This window comes from Arabidopsis lyrata, assembly GCF_000004255.2.
Source record: "Arabidopsis lyrata subsp. lyrata unplaced genomic scaffold ARALYscaffold_4, whole genome shotgun sequence".
Classification (NCBI taxonomy): domain Eukaryota; kingdom Viridiplantae; phylum Streptophyta; class Magnoliopsida; order Brassicales; family Brassicaceae; genus Arabidopsis; species Arabidopsis lyrata.
In genome coordinates this window covers 15,047,132-15,067,699 of record NW_003302552.1, presented here as the reverse complement: position 1 = coordinate 15,067,699, position 20,568 = coordinate 15,047,132, and the positions used below count along the sequence as shown (strand labels likewise).

The following is a 20,568-nucleotide window of genomic DNA, read 5'->3' as shown; positions in this document are numbered from 1 at the left end:
ACAAGAAGGTGTAGACTACATTGACACTTTCTCCCCAGTTGCTAAGCTTGTCACTGTCAAGTTATTTTTAGACTTGGCTGCTAAACATGGGTGGTCTTTAACTCAGTTAGATGTCACCAATGCTTTTCTGCATGGTGACTTAGAGGAAGAGATATACATGGATTTACCTCCGGGTTACACACCTCCTCCAGGTGAGAGTTTACCTCCTAATGTTGTGTGGAGACTCCATAAATCATTATATGGTTTAAAGCAGGCCTCAAGACAGTGGAATAAAAAATTCTCTGATGTATTGCTGAAAGATGGCTTCATTCAATCTGAATCAGAACATACACTGTTTGTCAAGCATGTCAACAACACTTTCATTGCTTTGTTAGTGTATGTTGATGACATTTTAATAGCTAGTAACAGTGATGCTGCTGTTTCGGATTTAAAGTCAATCTTGGTTGTGGCTTTCAAGTTGAAGGATCTTGGTCCAGCTAAATATTTTCTTGGCCTTGAAATAGCAAGAAACAAGACTGGTATTTCTGTGTCTCAGCGCAAATATACTCTGGACTTGTTGGAACATGTTGGATTACTTGGCAGCAAGCCAGTTGCCACACCAATGGATTCTACCATTCAACTGACAACAGAAAGTGGTGATCTTTTACCTGATGCTTCAGTCTATAGAGCTCTCATTGGAAAGCTATTATATTTGACAATCACACGAGCAGATATTACCTATGCTGTTCATAAACTTAGTCAGTTTCTGGCACAACCAAGGACTCTACATCTTGAAGCTGCTCATCGTATTGTCAGGTATCTGAAAGGTGACCCAGGCCGTGGCTTGTTCTATTCTGCTCATTCTGAATTGCGGTTGCAGGCCTTTTCAGATTTTGATTGGGGCACTTGTCAAGATACTAGACGTTCTACAACAGGCTATTGTGTATTTCTTGGAGATTCACTGATCTCTTGGAAATCAAGAAAACAACAAACAGCCTCTTAGTGCTGAAGCAGAGTACATGGCCTTAGCAGATACAACTTGTGAACTTCTCTGGCTTTCTCAGCTGCTGCGAGATCTTCACATCAAAGTTACAGGTCCTGTTAATCTTTACTGTGACAGTACTGCTGCGATACATATTGCATCCAATTCAGTTTTTCATGAAAGAACGAAGCACATAGAAATCGATTGTCATATTGTGCGTGATAGGCTGCGAGCAGGTTTCTTGAAACTTCTACATGTCACCACAGATAATCAGTTAGCTGATTTATTCACCAAGGCTCTTCCTCCCAAGACTTTCAAGTTGTTGATGTCTAGATATGCATTCTCAAGTCTCTTTCTTCCCGATTGAAGAATTCGACTTGAGGGGGGGGGGGTATTAGAGTATATAATTATACACTTGTAAATAGAGTATAAATAGCATTGTATACACACTTTACAGCTTAATGAGAAATTATCAATTTCACTTCTCTCTCTTACTTTACTAATCTAATACGGTACCATTTCTCCGACTTGAATAATCTATGGAACATAAGAAATCAATATTAGTTCTAAGCTAAGCTGTGGTGAAAATAAGGTTCGGAAACTCGCAGAAAAAACACGAACCTACTTAGAGAGAAGAGAGCAGTGATGAAACGTAGGTTACTGCACCCAGTACATAAATGAATGGGCGATGTCCGTACTTAAACGGCTTCCCTGTGATGGTTTGACCAAGAGGAACCTATTAACAAGTTAGCCTCTTCTCGTCCAATGAAAACAAACGTTTTCATAATGCAAGTGGGAGCTAAGCTTAATCTTGGAGGGAGTTTTCTTTCCACTAATTTAGTAATTAAATGCATAATATACATTCCTTACTAAGAACAATTTCTTATTTTGAAGTTATTAGTAAAGAACATTTACAATGTGCAGTGTATCTGAAGAGATAGCGGTAGCTCTCTAAAATGAATAAACTTATGCATTAACATTTCACCATATATCATAGAGGTAGCTTTACGTATTCACCCCACGGGGCATGTTGGAGTTTTTCAGGACTATACTGAAATAAGATTTTAAAGCTTAACTGACCAACAAACCACATATATATTATATGAACGTACTTTTATTTTCGATTATCTGCAAAAACATAGTAGTTGCAAAGATATAGTAGTCGGTAAAAGTGAAACCTATTTGCAAGTTCCTTTCCCGTAAGATCGGTTGATACCATTACTCTCGTCTCTGTAAAACGTGATTTTATCGTAATTGGTTTGCTAAAGCATTTACACATCAAGAGACTCAGCCAATACAATAACTGATCCTTTTGTAAGGAGTTTTAATCTGCATTTTTTGCTACAGTTTTATATTAGGGCCAACAAAAACCATTCACTTTGAACTTTCGCATTTTTGACTAACAAATCCCGACATTTTTTATCGAACTTCAGAAAAATACACATTCCAGAAACTCATAGAGGCATGAACATCAATACATGCTATGTGAATATTCATATTTACGTACCGCTTAAGCAGATGGTCTCACCAACACCCTTTGATTCCAGCTCTTGGGCTCTTTCGATTTCCAAAAAAATTTAGGTAAATGCTTTACCTTAATTCAATAAAAGAAAACACAAATTATCAATTGAATCCAGTGAATCCACGAACCTATTACCAATGATCTTAGCATTAGACCCACATCCCCACAGGAATACAAAATATTATACTGAAAATGCTTACAACTGACCTATTTGGAGAACTGAGAACATTAAAAACGTATGAATGATTCGAAAACTTACCTTGAACAATGTTGTATGATTCTTTGGACCAGAAATCCAGCTTCTAGGTAGCAACCGCTCATTGAACCTATAAGAGAAATGATAGAACATATACCTAGCTTCATCAAAACCAAGCAACGAACAGAGAGTACCCTAAGACATAAATGTGCACCAGACTTGAGCAATAACAATAGATCAGTAAAATGTTGGGGAATCAGATGTATTAAAACCTTGTTTGATGGCGCCGAGAGATTTGTTGTGAGGGAGGATACTTTCATGATTTGTTATCAAAGGCTTTTCATTTTCTATACTCCATACAATTTACCGACGCTTGCATCAGAAATGGCGTGTCCATTGTTGGCCATGTAAATTTTCAATGATGTATGAGCCGTGGCGAGATGGATTGTTTATGAGAATTGATGAAGTCACAGGAAGCGGAGACAGTTGAACTAACTGACACGTTATCACTTGGAGATGGAAGCCCTATTTTTTAGGTTTATGCTATCCCTGGGCATTTGTCGAGATGACATGGCAAGTTAAAAAAATATAGAGAGTAGGCTGACGTGGCAACATGAGACAAAATATTGAAGAGCTGATGTGGATACATTCAGAAGCCTCAATGAGCTTCTTTTGTTAGTAAGAGATGTTTTCACCAACGCAAACAATTACGATGTTTGAATCGGACCTGGTTTGAATTTCACCGGAAGAGTTTGATTCCAACAACTTCTCCTCGCCGAATCTAGGTCTAACTAATGTTTGAGTTGGGCCTGATTTTACCCGGTTGTGAGATTTGGTTTAGATCGATTGAAGCAATTCAACTAAAATCCGGCTTTGAACTCAGCCCAACTTCGATAAAAAGACCAATTCTTAATCGGCCGAGTTTTAAAAATCTGGCATTAAGTCTCTCTTCTTAACTACAAAAACTTTGCCCACATAGCTATGGTCTAGTGGTAGTTGAGAATTGGGGAAATGTTTGAAGGAACTAACCCAGGTTCGATTCACGCTGGAAACAAAAAACACATCTGTGTGGGAAGTCTGGGTTTGGGCCAAAGGCCCAAGCAGTTTATCTGGTAGTCCAGTAACATGCGATCAGGTTACCCCTGACATTAGTCGGAAAGCATTTCAAACTGGGGACAGATAATGTGGTGGTCCTACGGAGAGAAGTCTACTCTGAAACACTTCGGTGCGTTTCTACCGAGACTAACCGGATCCGCCGATAGAATTTATAAAAAAAAAAAAAAAACTACAAAATAAATACCTGTCTAAAGAGGAGTAGTTTCATTGCAAATATAGAGAGTTGATAGCCGCAAAAAAAAGGTCTTCACTTGCAAATCCACAATTGGCCTATAAGGAATATACAAAAGAAGCAAACAAAAAGGCTCGTGCTTTACACCTGCAACCAACAAAAGCTTTTACTTGCAGCCCTTACCAAATCTCGAAGACAGAGAGACAAAACTGTTTACTTTTTCCGACACAGTAAACGACGAACTCTCCACATTCCCCGAGACACATCTCTCTCTCTCTTTCTCTCTTTGAGATTCCCACTCTTCTTCTTCCTTCCCCCAAAAGATGCTTCAGCTTCAGCTTCTTTTCCCACCATGGCTTGCCTCACTCCTGGAGTTCTCTCCAACCTTCTCAATATCGCCGCCGGAAACTCACTTTCTTCGCCGCCATTATTGTCCTCACACCGGTCACCACTCCTCCAAGTCATAGAAATCGTTCCTTGTCTCTCTGACGACCAATGGCGTAGCGAAGCATTCTTCGTCAAAGTCTCTGACTCTCTCCACGCAGCTTACGTCGCCGTTTCCGCCGGAGATGACGCTGATCTAATACGTTCCGATGAAATTCAGCTAGGACAGTTTGTTTACATATGCGGTGGTTTACACGTTGAGAAAGGATGTCCTGTTCCTGTAATCCGTGGATTGAAACCAGTTCCTAAGCGGAGGATGTGTGTTGGGAACCCTAGCGATCTTTTTTCTAGCGATTTGCTACATTCTTTTACTCAGGTCTCTGTTTCGCCGACGGCCAAGAAGAAGAAGAATCTTGATGAAACAAGGAGATTGAGTTTGGATTCCGCGAGAAGGAGTTGTTGGGATCAAACTCCTCCGGTGACCCACCGCCGTGACGCCGCAATGCTTCTTTCTTCACCACGTCCTAAATCCAAATTGGTACATCTCTCATCTTCTTTTGTAAATCACTCTGTTTGAGTGGTTTTAAGGTTTCTTGTCCTTTAAGTTGCCTCCAATGGTCTGAGATTGATACGTGTGAGAAACCAAACCATATTACTAATAGTTTTAGGAGACCTTAAATGTTGCTCTGTGAATCGCTCTGTTTGATCCATTTTGCTGCATTTGGATTGTGGAAGCTGTGTTTTGAGTGTAGGGTTTCTTCTTGTTCTTTAAGTTGCTACAATGGTCTGTTTCAGGATGACCTTAAAAGTTGGTTCTTATAGATAGTGTAGCAATTTGATATTGGTTTCTGTTCATACACTTGGAGTCATTGATTTCACAGATTTTCGATGTTTGTGCAGGTCTTGAGTGATAAGAATCTGCTAAAGAATGAATTGCCATCAAAGAGCTTTAACTGTAACACCCCTGCTTTAAGAAACAAGAATGTGGATAAGCCTGCATCACCTATATCAATGGCCAATTCTCCAAAAGATGGTATCAAGTCACCTATACCAAAGCACCTTAACAGCGAAACCCGGGCTTTAAGAAGTAGATATGTGGTGAAGCCTGCATCACCTATTTCCATGGCTAGTTCTCCGAAAGATGGTATCAAGTCGTTGTCAAAGGCAGTGGCTCCTCCGGTTGCGCTTTTTAAGGTGCCTTCAAGTCACATGACTTGGTCTGATCAAAGAATCTTATGGAATGGACTCCCAAAAACCATTCAATTTCTCGGAAAGGTATGGTATTTGGATAATTCTAGCGACTCTGAGAATTAGTAGTCATGTGTTTCAATCTCTCCTTTCAGGAAGTTTCATCACATAGGCAAGTAGCAGTTTCGGCAGCAGTAAGCGCACTGGAGGAAGCATCTGCCATGGAGTCTGTTCTACTCTGTTTGCAGTATGTCTTCTCTATTTCATCCCTAACCGGTTTCGTTACACGAGTTTGCGAGTCATTAATAATGAACATATATATGGCTTTGATCCTTCAGGACCTTTGCCGAGCTGTGTGATTCAACTAAGAAATTATCTGCAGGACAAGTAGTGAGCCGATTCTTAGACATCTACCACAGTACACAGAATACATGCAAAGCGGTCCATCGGTTGCTTACTCAAAATGGAAAGAACGGCTCACGTAGATTAGTAGTAAACAAAAATGCAGCATCTTGGGTTCAAACTGCCGTAGTGACCAATTTTTCTCAGTTCAATTTATTCAAAGAGCCTGGAAAGAAAGAAGATGCTGCTGATCATCACTACATTGTTATACAGAACTCATCCGAGAAAATGAAACCCAAGGAGACAACAAGTTCAAGAACCCCGTCTTACAAAGGTGCAAAACCGCATGCAACTAAATATCGTTCTGTTTCAGACCGAAGTAGCTTCGAAGGTAAAAGCAGTCTGAATGAGTCAGCGAGTCTAGCGGACGAGTTAGTCCATGTTTCCAGCCAATGGTTCTTGATTTATTTGGAGAATTCACTGAACAAAGGGTCTTTCTTGGTGAAGAAGGAAGAAACAAATGGAAAAGAGTCTATTTTCGTCCACCTTAAAGCCGTAAACCATTGGCTCGATGGTCTGATCTTAAACCGAATGGAAACCAACGAGAAAGTCGAAGATTTAAGAAAGAAGCTGCAACGGTTTCTACTTGAGCATATTGAATTTGCCATTGGGGAAGTTACAATTTGAAAAGAAAGATTGAAATTTCCTCTAAAGATGTATACAATATGGAATAAGAAAAACACTTGTCATTTGCGCATTCTGATATCATACTGATGTTCTTCTTCACCATCCTCGTCTTCCATAAAAGGCTTAGCCTCATGAGCGGTCTTGGCTCCACCTTGGACAGGTTCTTGATTGTTGTTACCTGCCGTTTGTCTGTAAGCAGATGAGTATTGTTGGACCACAAGAACCGAAGCTTGCATTGTGAAGTTTGATGAAATTAATGTATCGCCTATAGTCCCTAAATCCGGAGTACTACTCCAATCTGTCAATCCTGCGGTCACAGGTGTTTCTACTTGATAGCCTCTTCCTACAATATAAAGATCGTAAGAATTGTTATCTTCCAATTCTAAAATGGCTGTGACCGTATCTTGACCATCGTTAACCACTTTCTCTATATAAGTCACTGACGGATCATTCATAGTCTTGAAATTAAACTCGTAGATGCATTCTTCATCGACATGTTTATCCTTCTCGTACTCCACCGCGGCTTTGGCCGAGACTAGAGCTTCCCGGCTTGGGACGAATCTCACAACCGTGAGTTGAACCATTTCTTGTCCCACCATCCTCCAAGCGTAAGCCAAAGCCTCTCGGTCGTCCCGACCTCCAACGAACAGCATGGCGATTTCTTTCTTTGTGGTTTCACCTTGGAACAAAAAAGATTCAAACCGGACAGTCGTCATGCCACGGTCAACCAAAATCCCAACCGAACAAGGCGCGTGGCTCAAAACGTTTTGGTTGATTTCAGCATGCACCGCGTTTCCTTCATTTAACCGACCGTCTGACGTCATATTCTTATGGTAAGGCAATAAAATGAAGCTGGCTTGTTTATCCTCGGCCAGCGAACAAATATCTTCGTGCATTGTCGCATAAGGTGAAACCGCGGTGATGGTCTGAACCAGAATCCCGTCGTTGTTCACTTCCAGAGCTGTGAACATCTCAGCGATCTGGTCAGATTCCGCTCTAATTCGGTCAGCAAAGTTAGCTTTTGGTTTGGCCTCATCGTTCATAATGAGCAACGAAGCCGTGGTGCGACCCGTTAGCTCGACCAGGTGGATGGCAAAAACGTTAAGAGGATATTTCTTGGTCGGGTTAGAGAGTTGTAATAGATTGGTTATGCCAGAGACGTTAGGGAGGACATGGACGCATGTCAATACAGAAAGCTCTGACTCTCCTTTGTGTTTTTGAATGGTTCGGTTTTTATAGAAAACCAACTTCTTCTTTGGTTTGTAAGCAAAGGTTAATAGTGGCTGCACCACCATTGACATCACTAGAAACGCCAACGTCATATGAGTGTACATAATAACGTCCAATGCCTTGGAGTCTCTTCCTGCATTAAGAATGACTAATGCCATAGTTCCCTTGGTGTTCATAAGTGCACCAATGGCGAAACCATCACGCAAAGGCATACGCAAGAAGATGGAGCAAAAAATCGTTGACAAAATCTTCACCATAATTGACGCAGAAATCACAAACGCCATCACTCCAACGCTCACGAACTTGGACATGTAACTAATATCAGCTCTTAAACCGCAAATGATGTAGAAAAGAGGCATTAGTATTCCGGAGAGGAAATCATGGAGCTTCTCTTCGATCATTTTTCGAATGATGTGGTCGTGAGGGATCGAAAGACCGAACAAGAATGCTCCGGTAATTGAGTGAACACCAAATACTTCGGTGATTAAGCTGCAAATAAGGACTCCGGCGAGAGTGAACCATACGTGAGTGTCTCCTACTTGACCTCCTTTGACGGTGTTGTTGAAGGCCCAAGCCACTCCAGGATGGATCACAAAGTAGCAGAGAATGATAAAAGCTGTGGTTGATACTAATGAGTATGGCAACATTTCGTTCCGTAGACCTTAAAATTAAATAATGTTTTTGTTAGTACTATAATTCCCTAACTATATGCGTGTGTGAGTCCTAGAGGAAAAATAACACAAGGGAACAACTATATTAGTTACCAGCTTTGGAAAAACTCGCCATTCCAAGAATGAAGAGAATCCAAGTGCACAAATCAGTAATAATGGCTGCACACATTGCGGTATGTCCCATATCCGAACGCAAGAGCTTGAGATCCGCAAGAATCCTAGCAAGATCGGGGAAATTTGTACAGCCAAATGCGATCGACCAGTAAACACAACCTGCTAGGATTTTGTCGGGGTCTCCGTTACCCGGGAGGTAGTAAAAGCCAGCACCGGCAAGTAAAGCCACAAGGAGGCCAACAATGGCTATGATCACTGGTTTGGTGTCTTTGATCTTTATCATCCTCAAGTCGATGCCGAGACCGAGGAGGAAAATGTTGTAAACGAGAGCTAAGTTTGCGAACGTCTCGAGAACCATTGTGTATCTATAAGGGAAAATGCTTTTGAGGACCCAGTCGTTTTGGCCGAGCACACTCGGGCTGAACAGTAATCCGCACTGTAAACAAAATGATCATTACAATTATTATTGAATCATATTATAAATTATAATTTGAAAAAAAGATCCCACAATTGACTTTTGTATGTTGCAACCAAATGAACAAATCTTAGAATTTTATCATTTTGGTTTATTTTAAAAACAAACAAAAAAACAGATCTTCCATTCGAACAATGAAGTTGATTGCCTAAAAATATTTTATCAAGATTTTGAAGATGAAGACTCCTAGGACATAGCTAACAAAGTAAAAAAGGAAACATAGTTGTGACACATAAGTATGAAAAAAAAAAACAATTCAAGATTGATAATGGTTGGTAAAATTTGTTTTCAAGATTGACTACTCACAAGTATTTGAGCGACGAAAGGAGGAAGATATAGAGGCCGAGTAAAATAGTAGAGTACGCGGTAACTAAGATTAGCGACAAACAGTTGTGTCACAAAGAAAGGAAGTGAGGCTATAGGGGGGCTTCCGCGCTCCCATCCTTTCTGTTTTCCGAACATGTTCATTTCTGATTGGTTATAACATACGACTTTCCCAAACCGCGACGCACTTGCACCAACTTGGGGATCGTCCATTTTATTGGGGAATTTTCCTTAATAGAGAGTTTAACGGGATTCTCAAAAATCCCCCAAGGTTTTGGCCTTTTTTCCTTTGACAAATTCATCATGTGTTTTGTTTTATTGCATTAATAGGCGAGAGCTACACAATCTGTTTTTTTTTGTTCTTTCTTTCTCTACTATTCTTCTTTGTCATTGCTAATTATAGATTTTACTAGTAATTTAGCTGTCTTTGTATTCTCTTTTGAAAATGAAATTAGTCAATTTTGGTTGGTTTTCTTGTTTAGTCTGTTGTAACGGGATAATAAAATCCAATTATGCTGTTTTCCTTGTTATCAGTTTTTTGGTAGATGAGTTAATACGTCCCTTAGTTGATAGTATTATGAGACATTTTTATTTCATTTAAGAAAAAGGCTAAAACACAGGGTTGCACATGTAATCATGATGTTCTTGGATCGAGAAATTAGCAAAATTAGACATATAATGATGCAGCTCTGAATATTCAAAGAATAAAGAATACTTAAAACTAGCGTAATAAAAACTTTCGACCATATATTAAAAAAAGAGAGAGAAAAGAAAAGAAAAGTTAATCCAAATGGTCCAGTCTCGGAAACCGGCCTCAACCGCCACCGGAGATTCTCCACCGGCCATTACCTTCACACACCCCAAAATGAAATAAATAAAATCATGAAACTTTGAAAAGTATGCAACTTTCTATAAGATTTGACAAAGTTTACACTTTTAAGGTGATGACTTCAAGTTTAAGCACCACACAAAAGGCCTTTGGCTCTGCAGCAAGAGATGAAACCAAACATAAAGGGCATAATTGTCTTTTAACGAAAAAGAGGAAAGAAGTTCACTTTCACAGCGAAACAGTACCTGGCCATGGCCGATCAAGAGAAAAAAAGTTGGTGCAGTATCAATATCAAAATGTAAAGCAGACAACTTTAATGTTCTAAAAGCAGCAATTTCACATTTTGTTTAACCTACGAGGACCCCATTCATACTCAAAAGGAACCAGCATAAAGCTTTGAAAAGGAGAAAAATATGAGAAGTGTGACCTTCCTTACACGGTGTTACACCAAACAGTTTTCCATGGAATGCTCTAGCATGGTTTTCAAAGCAAATGACCCAAGACTGAATATCTGAAAGAATTTGATTTGCCGCCATTACTGCATCTTAAGCTCTAAAACCTGCAAAAAAAAGTTAAGAGACGTAGTGGAGACAAGAGGTGAGGGAAAAGTCTTTTTCTAAGTTAAGAATCTGCTGTATCTTCTGATTCAGAGTCACCTTTTCTTTTTCTTTTTATTATTCCCCCTCTCCCTCTCTCTTTCCCTTAAAGAGCTCAATCTTCTCTTTCTATCTTACCTTTTCTTTTGATCTTTCTGTTCTTCATCTGCTGCAGATTCTGAGTGTAAGAGCTTGGAAGAGCTCGAGTAATGGTAAGCCTTCCCATTAACACCTTCTGTTGCATATTTCCTATCTTTTCTTAATGTGACTATTGAAAAGCTTGCTTTGATAAATAATGTTAGGGGACTCCTGTAAATATCACACTCGGGTCACATGTCTGGGTCGAGGATCTAGAACTCGCATGGATTAGTGGAGAAGTGATTGAAATCAAAGGCACCAATGCCAAAATAGTCACTGCAAATGGGAAAACTGTGAGAAACTACTTTTCATTACATACAAAACCACTCAAAATGGAAAAGATTTTGATATTGTTAACATAAACCTTTGCAGTAAGATTCACAGATTTTCTAGAAAAATTTCAAGTATATATTCTATTGTTACAGGTTGTTGCTAGTATTTCTAGTATATATCCAAAGGATACAGAGGCGCCGCCTGCAGGTGTTGACGACATGACTAAACTGGCTTACCTCCATGAGCCAGGGGTCCTCCACAATCTAGATTGCCGTTTTGCATTAAACGAGATATATGTCAGTAATTTAAGACAGTTATCTAAAACATCCATTTGTCAAACTTTTGATAGTCGAAGTTGTGATTATCTAATTGCAATCTTGAATAGAGCAGACTTACACCGGAAACATCTTGATTGCGGTGAATCCATTCCAAAGACTTCCGCATTTGTATAGTGTCCATATGATGGAGCAATATAAAGGAGCTGCGTTTGGAGAGCTAAGCCCGCATCTGTTTGCTGTTGCAGATACCAGTTACAGGTAAAAGTTGTTAATCCTGAGTAGACTTTTAAGCAGTTACTGTAAAGAAGTTAGCTTACCAAAAGCTTCAATTATACTAGGGCGATGATTAATGAGGCAAGAAGCCAGTCTATTTTGGTTAGTGGAGAGAGCGGAGCTGGAAAAACAGAGACAACCAAAATGCTCATGAGATATCTTGCATTCATGGGAGGCAGATCAGATACCGAAGGGAGAAGCGTTGAACAACAAGTTTTAGAGGTGAGTTACTTGCTCTGATTTTTATCTGCGTCGAACAAGCTTCCACCATTTTAAAATTTTTCTATGTTTAGTCTAATCCAGTGTTGGAAGCTTTTGGAAACGCCAAAACTGTGAAAAACAACAATTCAAGGTGGTGTCATTGAAAAACTTACAGTGGACATATTATTCTTTTTCTGCTGGTATCTTTTGTTTTGACTCGTTTGCAATTCTCTGGGTTTTCCGACAGTCGGTTTGGAAAATTTGTTGAGATCCAATTTGACAAGCGTGGGAAAATATCTGGAGCTGCCATCCGCACTTATCTTCTTGAACGGTCTCGTGTTTGCCAAGTTTCAGACCCTGAGAGGAACTATCACTGCTTCTACATGCTCTGTGCAGCACCGCCTGAGGTAAGTCTTCAGTAACAATGCTGAAAGCAAAAGAGCTAGAACAATTATTGATAAGAAAACTGTACCAATATGTTTGATTTCAGGAAGCTAAGAAATTCAAGGTAGGTGATCCAAGGACGTTCCACTATCTAAACCAGACGAACTGCTATGAGGTTTCCAATGTAGATGATGCAAGAGAGTATATTGAGACTAGAAATGCCATGGACATTGTGGGCATTGGACAAGAGGCACAGGTTTGTCTCATGACTCTCATTCTAAGGATACATATGATTGTAGAAGTTTCAAATACTAACCAGGAACTTCAACTTTAGGATGCCATATTCCGAGTCGTAGCTGCAATCCTCCACCTTGGAAATGTCAATTTTATCAAAGGAGAAGAAGCAGATTCTTCAAAACTCAGGGATGATAAATCAAGATATCATCTTCAAACAGCAGCAGAATTACTCATGTACCTTACCAATTACCATTAGACCTCGAAATTCTGCACATGTCCAATGGAAATGCTGACTAAATTTCAATCTTTCACTTGACGTAGGTGCAATGAGAAGATGATGGAAGATTCACTCTGCAAGCGTGTTATTGTCACTCCGGACGGTAACATTACAAAGCCGCTAGACCCAGACTCCGCAGCCTCAAATCGTGATGCTTTAGCCAAGACAGTATACTCCAGGCTGTTTGACTGGTATGTAAATCCAACCCCTGAAACAAAAATGAATAATTTAATAATCACTAGGCAAAAGCTGCTCTGCCTTCCACAAGAATTCTGATGGCGCAGAGGTAAGATAGAAACCGCATACACATCATAGGAGAGACCGAACACACCTTTAACATGGTTTTCCTTCAGGACTTTTTCTAGATAAATAGTTCTCAGTTTGAGCCATCTCCAACCGTGACATGTGCACCACTCAATAATGACAGGATTGTGGATAAGATCAACAGTTCAATAGGTCAAGACCCAAATGCTAAAAGCTTGATCGGAGTCCTCGACATTTATGGTTTTGAAAGCTTCAAAATCAACAGGTAGACCTGACAGAAATTATAAACCTGAATGATGAGTACACATAGAACTTACGATCTAATATCACTATTCGTTTCAAAGTTTTGAGCAGCTATGCATCAATCTCACAAATGAGAAATTACAACAGCATTTCAATCAGGTAGGAAATAATATCACTGTAACCTATTCACATTGCAAGCAACTTTTACATGAAACAATTTTTCTCTGCAGCATGTATTCAAGATGGAGCAAGAGGAATACACGAGGGAGGAAATAAACTGGAGCTATGTTGAATTTGTTGATAACCAGGACGTCTTAGATCTTATTGAGAAGGTACAAAATATGCAACTAACATCATAAATCTGGATGACATTGGCTCCACAACATGTACAACCACAGAAGATTATCAATGGCATCTTCTTCATTTTTGCAGAAACCAGGAGGCATAATTGCCCTACTTGATGAAGCATGGTAAGTCTAATCCTACTTGAGTCATATCAGTCCATAGTAAGAAGTAAAACTGGCTCCTCTAGGCAAAATCATAAGGTTCACCCTTGCAGCATGTTTCCCAAGTCGACTCATGAGACGTTTGCACAGAAGATGTATCAAACATATAAAGGACACAAGCGTTTCAGCAAACCTAAGCTTGCCCAAACAGCCTTCACTGTTAACCACTATGCAGGAGATGTGAGACAAACACAATTTTAGACGCTAAACTGAAGTAAATACAGTAGCTAGTTACTAAGTACGATTTTCTGTCTCCAGGTTACATATTCAGCGGAGCAATTTCTTGACAAGAACAAGGATTATGTTGTGGCAGAACATCAAGCTTTGCTAGATGCATCGAAGTGCTCTTTTGTCGCCAATTTGTTTCCACCACTTCCAGAAGACGCATCAAAGCAGTCCAAATTTTCATCCATAGGGACCCGTTTCAAGGTAAGCCACTAGTAAAAATATCAATTGCACATTGCTCAAGATCTTGATTCCTGACCTAACCTACCCCCAGCAACAACTCCAAGCTCTAATGGAGACGCTGAACACAACAGAGCCCCATTATATTAGATGTGTGAAGCCAAATGCAGTTCTGAAGCCCGGGATTTTCGAGAATGACAACGTCCTAAACCAACTAAGATGCGGAGTAAGCCTAAAGCCTCAGGTTTCCTATTTATAAAAAGTTCATGTTTTCCCACAGGGATATTGCTAATAGAATATCTGGATAAGTGAACAGGGTGTACTGGAAGCTATAAGAATCAGTTGTGCTGGTTATCCAACAAAACGAGCTTTCGATGAATTCCTAGATCGTTTTGTGATGTTAGCAACAGACGTTCCAGAGGGGTAAGAATACTCAATAAAAAAAAAATCTAGAAAGACACATGTTATTCGTTTTATCCTATTATCCTGATCCAATCAACATTGAGAAGATTACATTATCTATTGACAGAACCGACGAAAAATCGGCATGTGCTTCGATCTGCGACAAGATGGGTTTAAAAGGCTACCAGGTAAGTCAAGCTCAGGGTACAAGAATGTCAGATATGAATAAATAAAGTAGCCCAATGCTAACAGTGTAATCTAAGATTGCATTTTGATTACTCATCTTCAGATAGGAAAAACAAAGATATTTCTTAGGGCCGGACAGATGGCTGAACTAGATGCAAGAAGAACCGAGGTCTTGGCTGGTGCCACTACACTCATTCAGAGGCAGATCAGGACTTATTTGACAAGAAAAGAGTTCCTTGGGCAGAAAAAGGCTACAATTTATATGCAAAAACTTTGGAGAGGTTTTATTCTTCTACCTATGTCTCAATAGTAACACCCTACCCAACACAAAAGCAATGGATTAAACTTTTAAATTATCAATAGAGCCATCCATACTATGGACTGATAGAATATTAGCAGCCTTATCTGATATAATGTCACAAAACGATTCAAATTTCAGCCAGGTAACAGTAATCTTTAAATTAACTGCGTGTCATGTGCATTGCTTATGTAGCACAACTTGCTCGCAAGTTGTATCAAAACATGCGAAGAGAAGCTGCTTCAATTTGTATCCAAAAGAACATTCGTGCTCACAGAGCAAGGAAAAACTACACTAAGCTCCAGGCATCAGCAACAGTTATTCAGACTGGTTTACGGACAATGTCTGCTCGAAACAAGCATAGACATAGAAGAAGAACAAAGGCAGCAATTATAGTTCAGGTACTAGGTTTTGACTACTTTACTTCACTTCTTAATTCTCTTTCAAAATATCAGAAGTTTCTCGACTAGTCTTCTATAATCTCAGACTAGTTTACTCTCAAGGATAGGTTAGAAATAATCAAAAGCAGTAACCAATCTTATTTCAAAATTTGGATTACTCGTCACCCATAAGGGAACAAATTTTTAATTATGAATACCTATGCATGTGCTCCAAGATGCTTGACGGATCAGACGTCAAGCAATATATTTATTCTTACTTGTCTTGGGATCAAATGTAATGTGGAAGGGGAAAGCAGTACGGTGGTGATGATTTTGATATAATTTTATGATAAATCTTACTGATATATCTTCTAACAGAGGGAATGGAGAAGACACCAAGCTCACGAAGCTTATAAGCAGCACAAAAAAGCAACATTAGCATTACAATGTCTATGGAGAGCTAAAGTAGCTCGAAAAGAGCTTAAAAATCTCAGAATGGTAAGTTTCATTGATAAGAGGGTACTTTGAGTGATTAGTCTCATAAGAATCAATCTAATCTGTCCACTAGGCAGGCAATGGAATTTAAAGTAGAAAAATGCTTCAGTCTAAGTTACTAACAATAATATCTTTCCAACAAAGGCTGCAAGAGAAACTGGGGCGCTCAAGGAAGCCAAGGACAAGTTAGAGAAACGTGTGGAAGAGCTAACCTGGCGTCTCGAATTAGAGAAGCATCAAAAGGTATTGTCAGCAACATTAGAAACTAGAGTACTCTGTTCTGCTATCTAATTGCCTTGGATGAAATGCTAGAGTTAAGAGTTCCAAAATGACGCTCACGCTTAATTGTGTCATTAGGCTGATCTCGAAGAAGCCAAAGCACAAGAAATTGCTAGACTACAAAATAATTTAACTGAATTGCAAGAGAAGCTAGATGAAGCCTACGCTGCAATTATACGAGAGAAAGAAGCAGCAAAATTAGTCATTGAACAAGCTCCACCAGTCATCAAAGAGGTTCCAGTTGTAGATAACACTCAACTGGAGTTACTGAACAGTCAAAACAATGAGCTGGAGGTAAATTTGAGCTACAAGTTCCACTAACTAGCAGATACTTTTCCTGAAGCAATATCTTTAAAATGTAGGTTGAGGTGGCAAAACTAAAAGGAAAAATTGAGGAGTTTGAAGCGAAATGTTCTGCACTTGAGAGTGATAGCAAGGCAAGTCTAACTGAAGCAGAAGATGCAAAATCAAAGGCCATCCAATTTCAAGAAATCATCGAAAGGTATAGATTTATTGGTTCCGAAGTCATTTGATATCAAATTTAAGTTCCACAGTCAGGGTTCATGAGTATTGATTGTAAATTGCAGATTAGAAACGAACCTGTCAAACCTTGAATCCGAAAATCAGGTCTTGCGTCAGCAGGCTTTGGCCGCTTCAACAAGCGTTGAAGAGACTGGAGAGTTAAACAGGTAAGGTCCTGTGAGCTGAGAAGTTTTGTCAGCCTAGTACTGCATATTTGAAATTTTCAATCGACCTGAATTACAAAGAAAAATAAAATATGAAATTGTATCTGATATCACTCTATATCTGGAAAAAAACCCTCTTAGCAGCCTGAAGGATAAGGTTGCAATTCTAGAGTCAGAAAATGAATCTCTTCGAAGACAGACAGCTTCTGCAGAAAAGACAATGCCTCCTGCAAGAGTTTTTGCGTCCGAAAAGGTGCAAAACTTCTGTCAACATAAAATTTTCTAAGTCAAAAAATATGTCTAACAATTTGCAATAATGTAATATAACTGTGCAGAATCTTGAAAATCAACATCAAATAAAAGAAATTCAGGCAACAAAGGTACAATATCTTGCTAGGCCCAGTTAAGAAATAGTACTCTACAGTTTCTCATCCCTTGCTATTTGTTTCAGGAACCAAGGAATCCAATCAATGTGTTAGCAAAACAAGGGTCTCTAACAGATAGGCAACGGGTATCATTCGAGAACTTGTTTGAACTATGGAGCCATAAGTTGATAACCAACAAAAGCAAGCAAAAGATATTTCAATATCTGTTTCACTACAGAACAATTTATAATGACTATTACTGGACAGGAGAGCCATGAGGTGCTGATGAAATGCCTCACTGACGAGAGAAGGTTTGATAACGACAGATGTGTGGCAGCTTGGATAGTTTACAAGGCACTACTTCAATGGAGATTATTTGAAGCAGAGAAAACAAACATATTTGATAGAATTGTTCATAAGATTCGATCGTCCATTGAGGTAATAATTTAAAGGCATTGACTATGAAAGTAGTATCTGAACCCTCTGAAACCCGAATTTTGTATTCAAGTTATACTAATTTTGGTACAGAAGAGCCAAGATGACACAAGGGAACTAGCTTATTGGCTCACAACAAGCTCTACCCTCTTATATCTTCTCCAATCTACACTCAAGTTCAGCAATACAAATAATGCGGCTTCACGACGTAATAGATTATCCCATGCTACACTATTTGGGCGATTGGTTCAAGTAAGCTTGGTAAAAGTGAACCTCCGATTAATCAATTTGTTAGAGCCTTAGTAATAGTTGGTAACAACATTGTAGGGAACACAATCATCTTCAGTGGGCTTGGAAACATCCAGTGGCTACAGTGGGATGGTTGGAATTTCAAATGACCAACAGATGGTCGAAGCTAAATATCCGGCTTTACTATTCAAGCAACATTTAGCAGCATACGTTGAGAAAACATATGGCATGATCCGAGATAAACTAAAGAAAGAGATAGATCCATTACTAAATCTCTGTATCCATGTTAGTATATCATTCATAAAGTTAATACGGAACTCATCTTAATGATTTGCTAATCACGTATGTTAATAATGTGTTATATGTGAAACGTAACAGGCACCAAGACCAACAAGAGCCAAAACCTTGCGACATGTGACTAAAAGCATCCACTTGACCACAATTGCCAAGCAACAAGCATCATATGTACAATGGCAGAACATTGTCAACAAGCTTGAACATACCTTGACCTTTATGGCAGAGAACCATGTAAGATAATGCACTTTCAAAGATTTTCACCTCAAGCTTAAATTTATCTTTTCCTGTTTCTTGACTGAGTCTTAATGATCTCCAGGTCCCATCTATGATCACAAGAAAACTCTTCCATCAGGTTTTCTCGTACATCAATGTGCAGCTCTTTAATAGGTACAGAAAATATATTGCACAGGACACAAGTACCTACATTTGGTTATGACGTAGCTTGACTTGAAAAGTTTATCTTCTGGCAGTTTGTTGCTTCGCCGAGAGTGTTGTTCGGTTAGCAACGGAGAATATCTTAAAATGGGCTTGCATGAATTAGAGAAGTGGTGCCTGAAGGCAGACGACGAGGTAGGCTAAAGGATTAATAACCAAATCATGCAAAGATAAAATATAAGACAAAAGAGATTTGCTTACATAATTCTATTCTTTTTTGTCTCCTACAGGCAGCACGATCACCATGGGATGAACTTCAGCACATAAGGCAAGCAGTGATGTTTCTGGTATAACATCGAACCATATCTATTGGTAAAAATACAAAACTAGGGAAAATTCGATATTTGATATACACTATCACTCTACAGGTCTCACATCAAAAGACACAGAAATCATTGGACGAGATTGCAAAAGAAATATTCCCGGTAAAGACCTTATACCAAAAATTTCTGCAAAGCATATAGAAGGATCTTACTATTAGGGGTTACTCCTGAAACATTATACAGTTGGATACATGAGAAAACGGGTGAAAGATCTTATAAAGTAAAAGCAATCTAGTTGAATAAATTAAACAAGATGGCATAAAACTAAAACCTCCTACAGTCCTACTTCCAGTCATTAGCTCCTGATTAGTTGATTTGTTGCTCAGGTACTAAGCATTCCACAAGTATATCGAATTGGGACTATGTTTTGGGACGACAAATATGGAACTCAAGGACTCTCCCCTGAGGTAAGTAATGGATCAACCAAAACTTGTTCAAGAAAATTCACAGAACATATAATCACGATGTTCTGACAAACAATTGGCTTTGAACTCATGTGCCTGAATCAAGAGATAAAACCCATGAAACACCCTGAACCAGTATTGTATCCAAATTACACTCATGATCCAACGATTTGTGCCGATAATAGGTGATCAATCAGATGAGGAAACTAATGGCGGAAGATTCAGCCAACATGACTTACCCTTCTTTCTTGCTAGACGTCGATTCAAGGTACGCAGAAACAAATTTCTCGCTTTCTTCTCAGTTTCTCTCCCTAATGAATTACTCTCGAATCTTCATTGTTTCCGGTATCTTTCAGCATTCCTTTCTCAGTGGAAGATGTTTCGCAATCCTTCCACGGCGGTAATATTAGCCTCTCCGACGTCGATCCACCGCCGCTTCTCCGCCAGCGATCTGATTTTCACTTCTTGTTCCAGACATTGCCGGAGTAAGGAAGACAAACATCGGAGAAGGTTCCAACTTCCAACATCTGCGAATCTGCGAATCTTTTATAAATTATTCATTAAGCCATAAAATTTTGCATATTATTACGTTTTTTTCCCATTTTTTTGGTCTAATTTTTTCCTCACCTTGAAGCAAGAAGCTTCTCTTCTTTATTTTGTTTTTTTGGTTTGGGGTTTTCTTTGCTTTATCCCTTACAATTTACATTTTCTATAGACAGAGTTGAGATTGATATGGTACATTGTGTACTCTTTTGAGTCTATTTTTGTTTGCTAAATGATACATGGTGTAATGAATGTTATTATTTATGATAATGCTGTTGGATTTGTAAAATTTTGGACTTGATTGAAAAGTATATACCAAAAGACCAATGCTACTTGGTTTTTAAATGTATATACATTGATCATGACACTGACACATAACCTAATAATTTAATACAGTTTGTATTTCTATTAGAGCATGTACATAGTTGATACTCTATATAACATTTTTTTAGTATTAATTTTAATGTTTGTTTATTGTTTGAGATTTTTTATGATACTGATAATA

General features: G+C 39.0%; 3 protein-coding genes and 1 long non-coding RNA gene across 19 annotated transcripts; 2 read left to right on the top strand and 2 right to left on the bottom strand.

The window, feature by feature from the left end:
* The first annotated feature begins 4,012 nt into the window (after positions 1-4,012).
* On the top strand, positions 4,013-6,667 carry LOC9315417. Its single transcript, XM_002881159.2, has 4 exons — positions 4,013-4,889; positions 5,252-5,626; positions 5,695-5,786; positions 5,878-6,667. The coding sequence occupies exons 1-4, from the start codon at positions 4,320-4,322 to the stop codon at positions 6,566-6,568; spliced, it is 1,728 nt and encodes a 575-aa protein (XP_002881205.1). The 5' UTR covers positions 4,013-4,319; the 3' UTR covers positions 6,569-6,667.
* Positions 6,529-9,019, bottom strand: LOC9317272 (cation/H(+) antiporter 21). The gene is made up of 2 exons (XM_002879303.2): positions 8,563-9,019; positions 6,529-8,459 (listed from the first exon to the last, which is right to left on the bottom strand). Exons 1-2 carry the CDS (start codon positions 8,939-8,941, stop codon positions 6,628-6,630), a joined length of 2,211 nt encoding a protein of 736 aa, XP_002879349.1. The 5' UTR covers positions 8,942-9,019; the 3' UTR covers positions 6,529-6,627.
* A 938-nt stretch (positions 9,020-9,957) lies between these two features.
* LOC110229157 lies at positions 9,958-19,967 on the bottom strand. Of its 16 annotated transcripts, XR_002332620.1 has the most exons (14): positions 19,760-19,967; positions 18,995-19,099; positions 18,783-18,910; positions 18,565-18,681; positions 16,927-17,276; positions 13,200-13,403; positions 12,830-13,076; positions 12,671-12,724; positions 12,144-12,397; positions 11,814-12,016; positions 11,615-11,732; positions 10,639-11,481; positions 10,315-10,366; positions 9,958-10,231 (listed from the first exon to the last, which is right to left on the bottom strand). It is a non-coding gene; the product is annotated as an uncharacterized LOC110229157 (long non-coding RNA). The 16 variants fall into 16 exon arrangements; XR_002332612.1 differs by having other exon boundaries at positions 10,315-11,481; XR_002332618.1 differs by having other exon boundaries at positions 9,958-10,366.
* LOC9315416 (myosin-12) lies at positions 10,722-20,022 on the top strand. The gene is made up of 41 exons (XM_002881158.2): positions 10,722-10,808; positions 10,983-11,019; positions 11,110-11,238; positions 11,371-11,514; positions 11,609-11,754; positions 11,835-11,991; positions 12,063-12,121; positions 12,218-12,377; positions 12,461-12,610; positions 12,689-12,825; positions 12,913-13,059; positions 13,296-13,397; positions 13,477-13,534; positions 13,606-13,707; positions 13,808-13,845; positions 13,935-14,061; positions 14,140-14,310; positions 14,381-14,512; positions 14,603-14,709; positions 14,816-14,876; positions 14,978-15,155; positions 15,368-15,573; positions 15,931-16,050; positions 16,192-16,290; positions 16,405-16,620; positions 16,689-16,828; positions 16,914-17,015; positions 17,157-17,265; positions 17,348-17,392; positions 17,464-17,523; positions 17,645-17,815; positions 17,906-18,064; positions 18,140-18,346; positions 18,440-18,589; positions 18,675-18,745; positions 18,829-18,928; positions 19,024-19,080; positions 19,162-19,218; positions 19,443-19,523; positions 19,706-19,788; positions 19,877-20,022. The coding sequence occupies exons 2-41, from the start codon at positions 11,017-11,019 to the stop codon at positions 20,007-20,009; spliced, it is 4,674 nt and encodes a 1,557-aa protein (XP_002881204.1). The 5' UTR covers positions 10,722-10,808; positions 10,983-11,016; the 3' UTR covers positions 20,010-20,022.
* Positions 20,023-20,568: the final 546 nt, after the last annotated feature.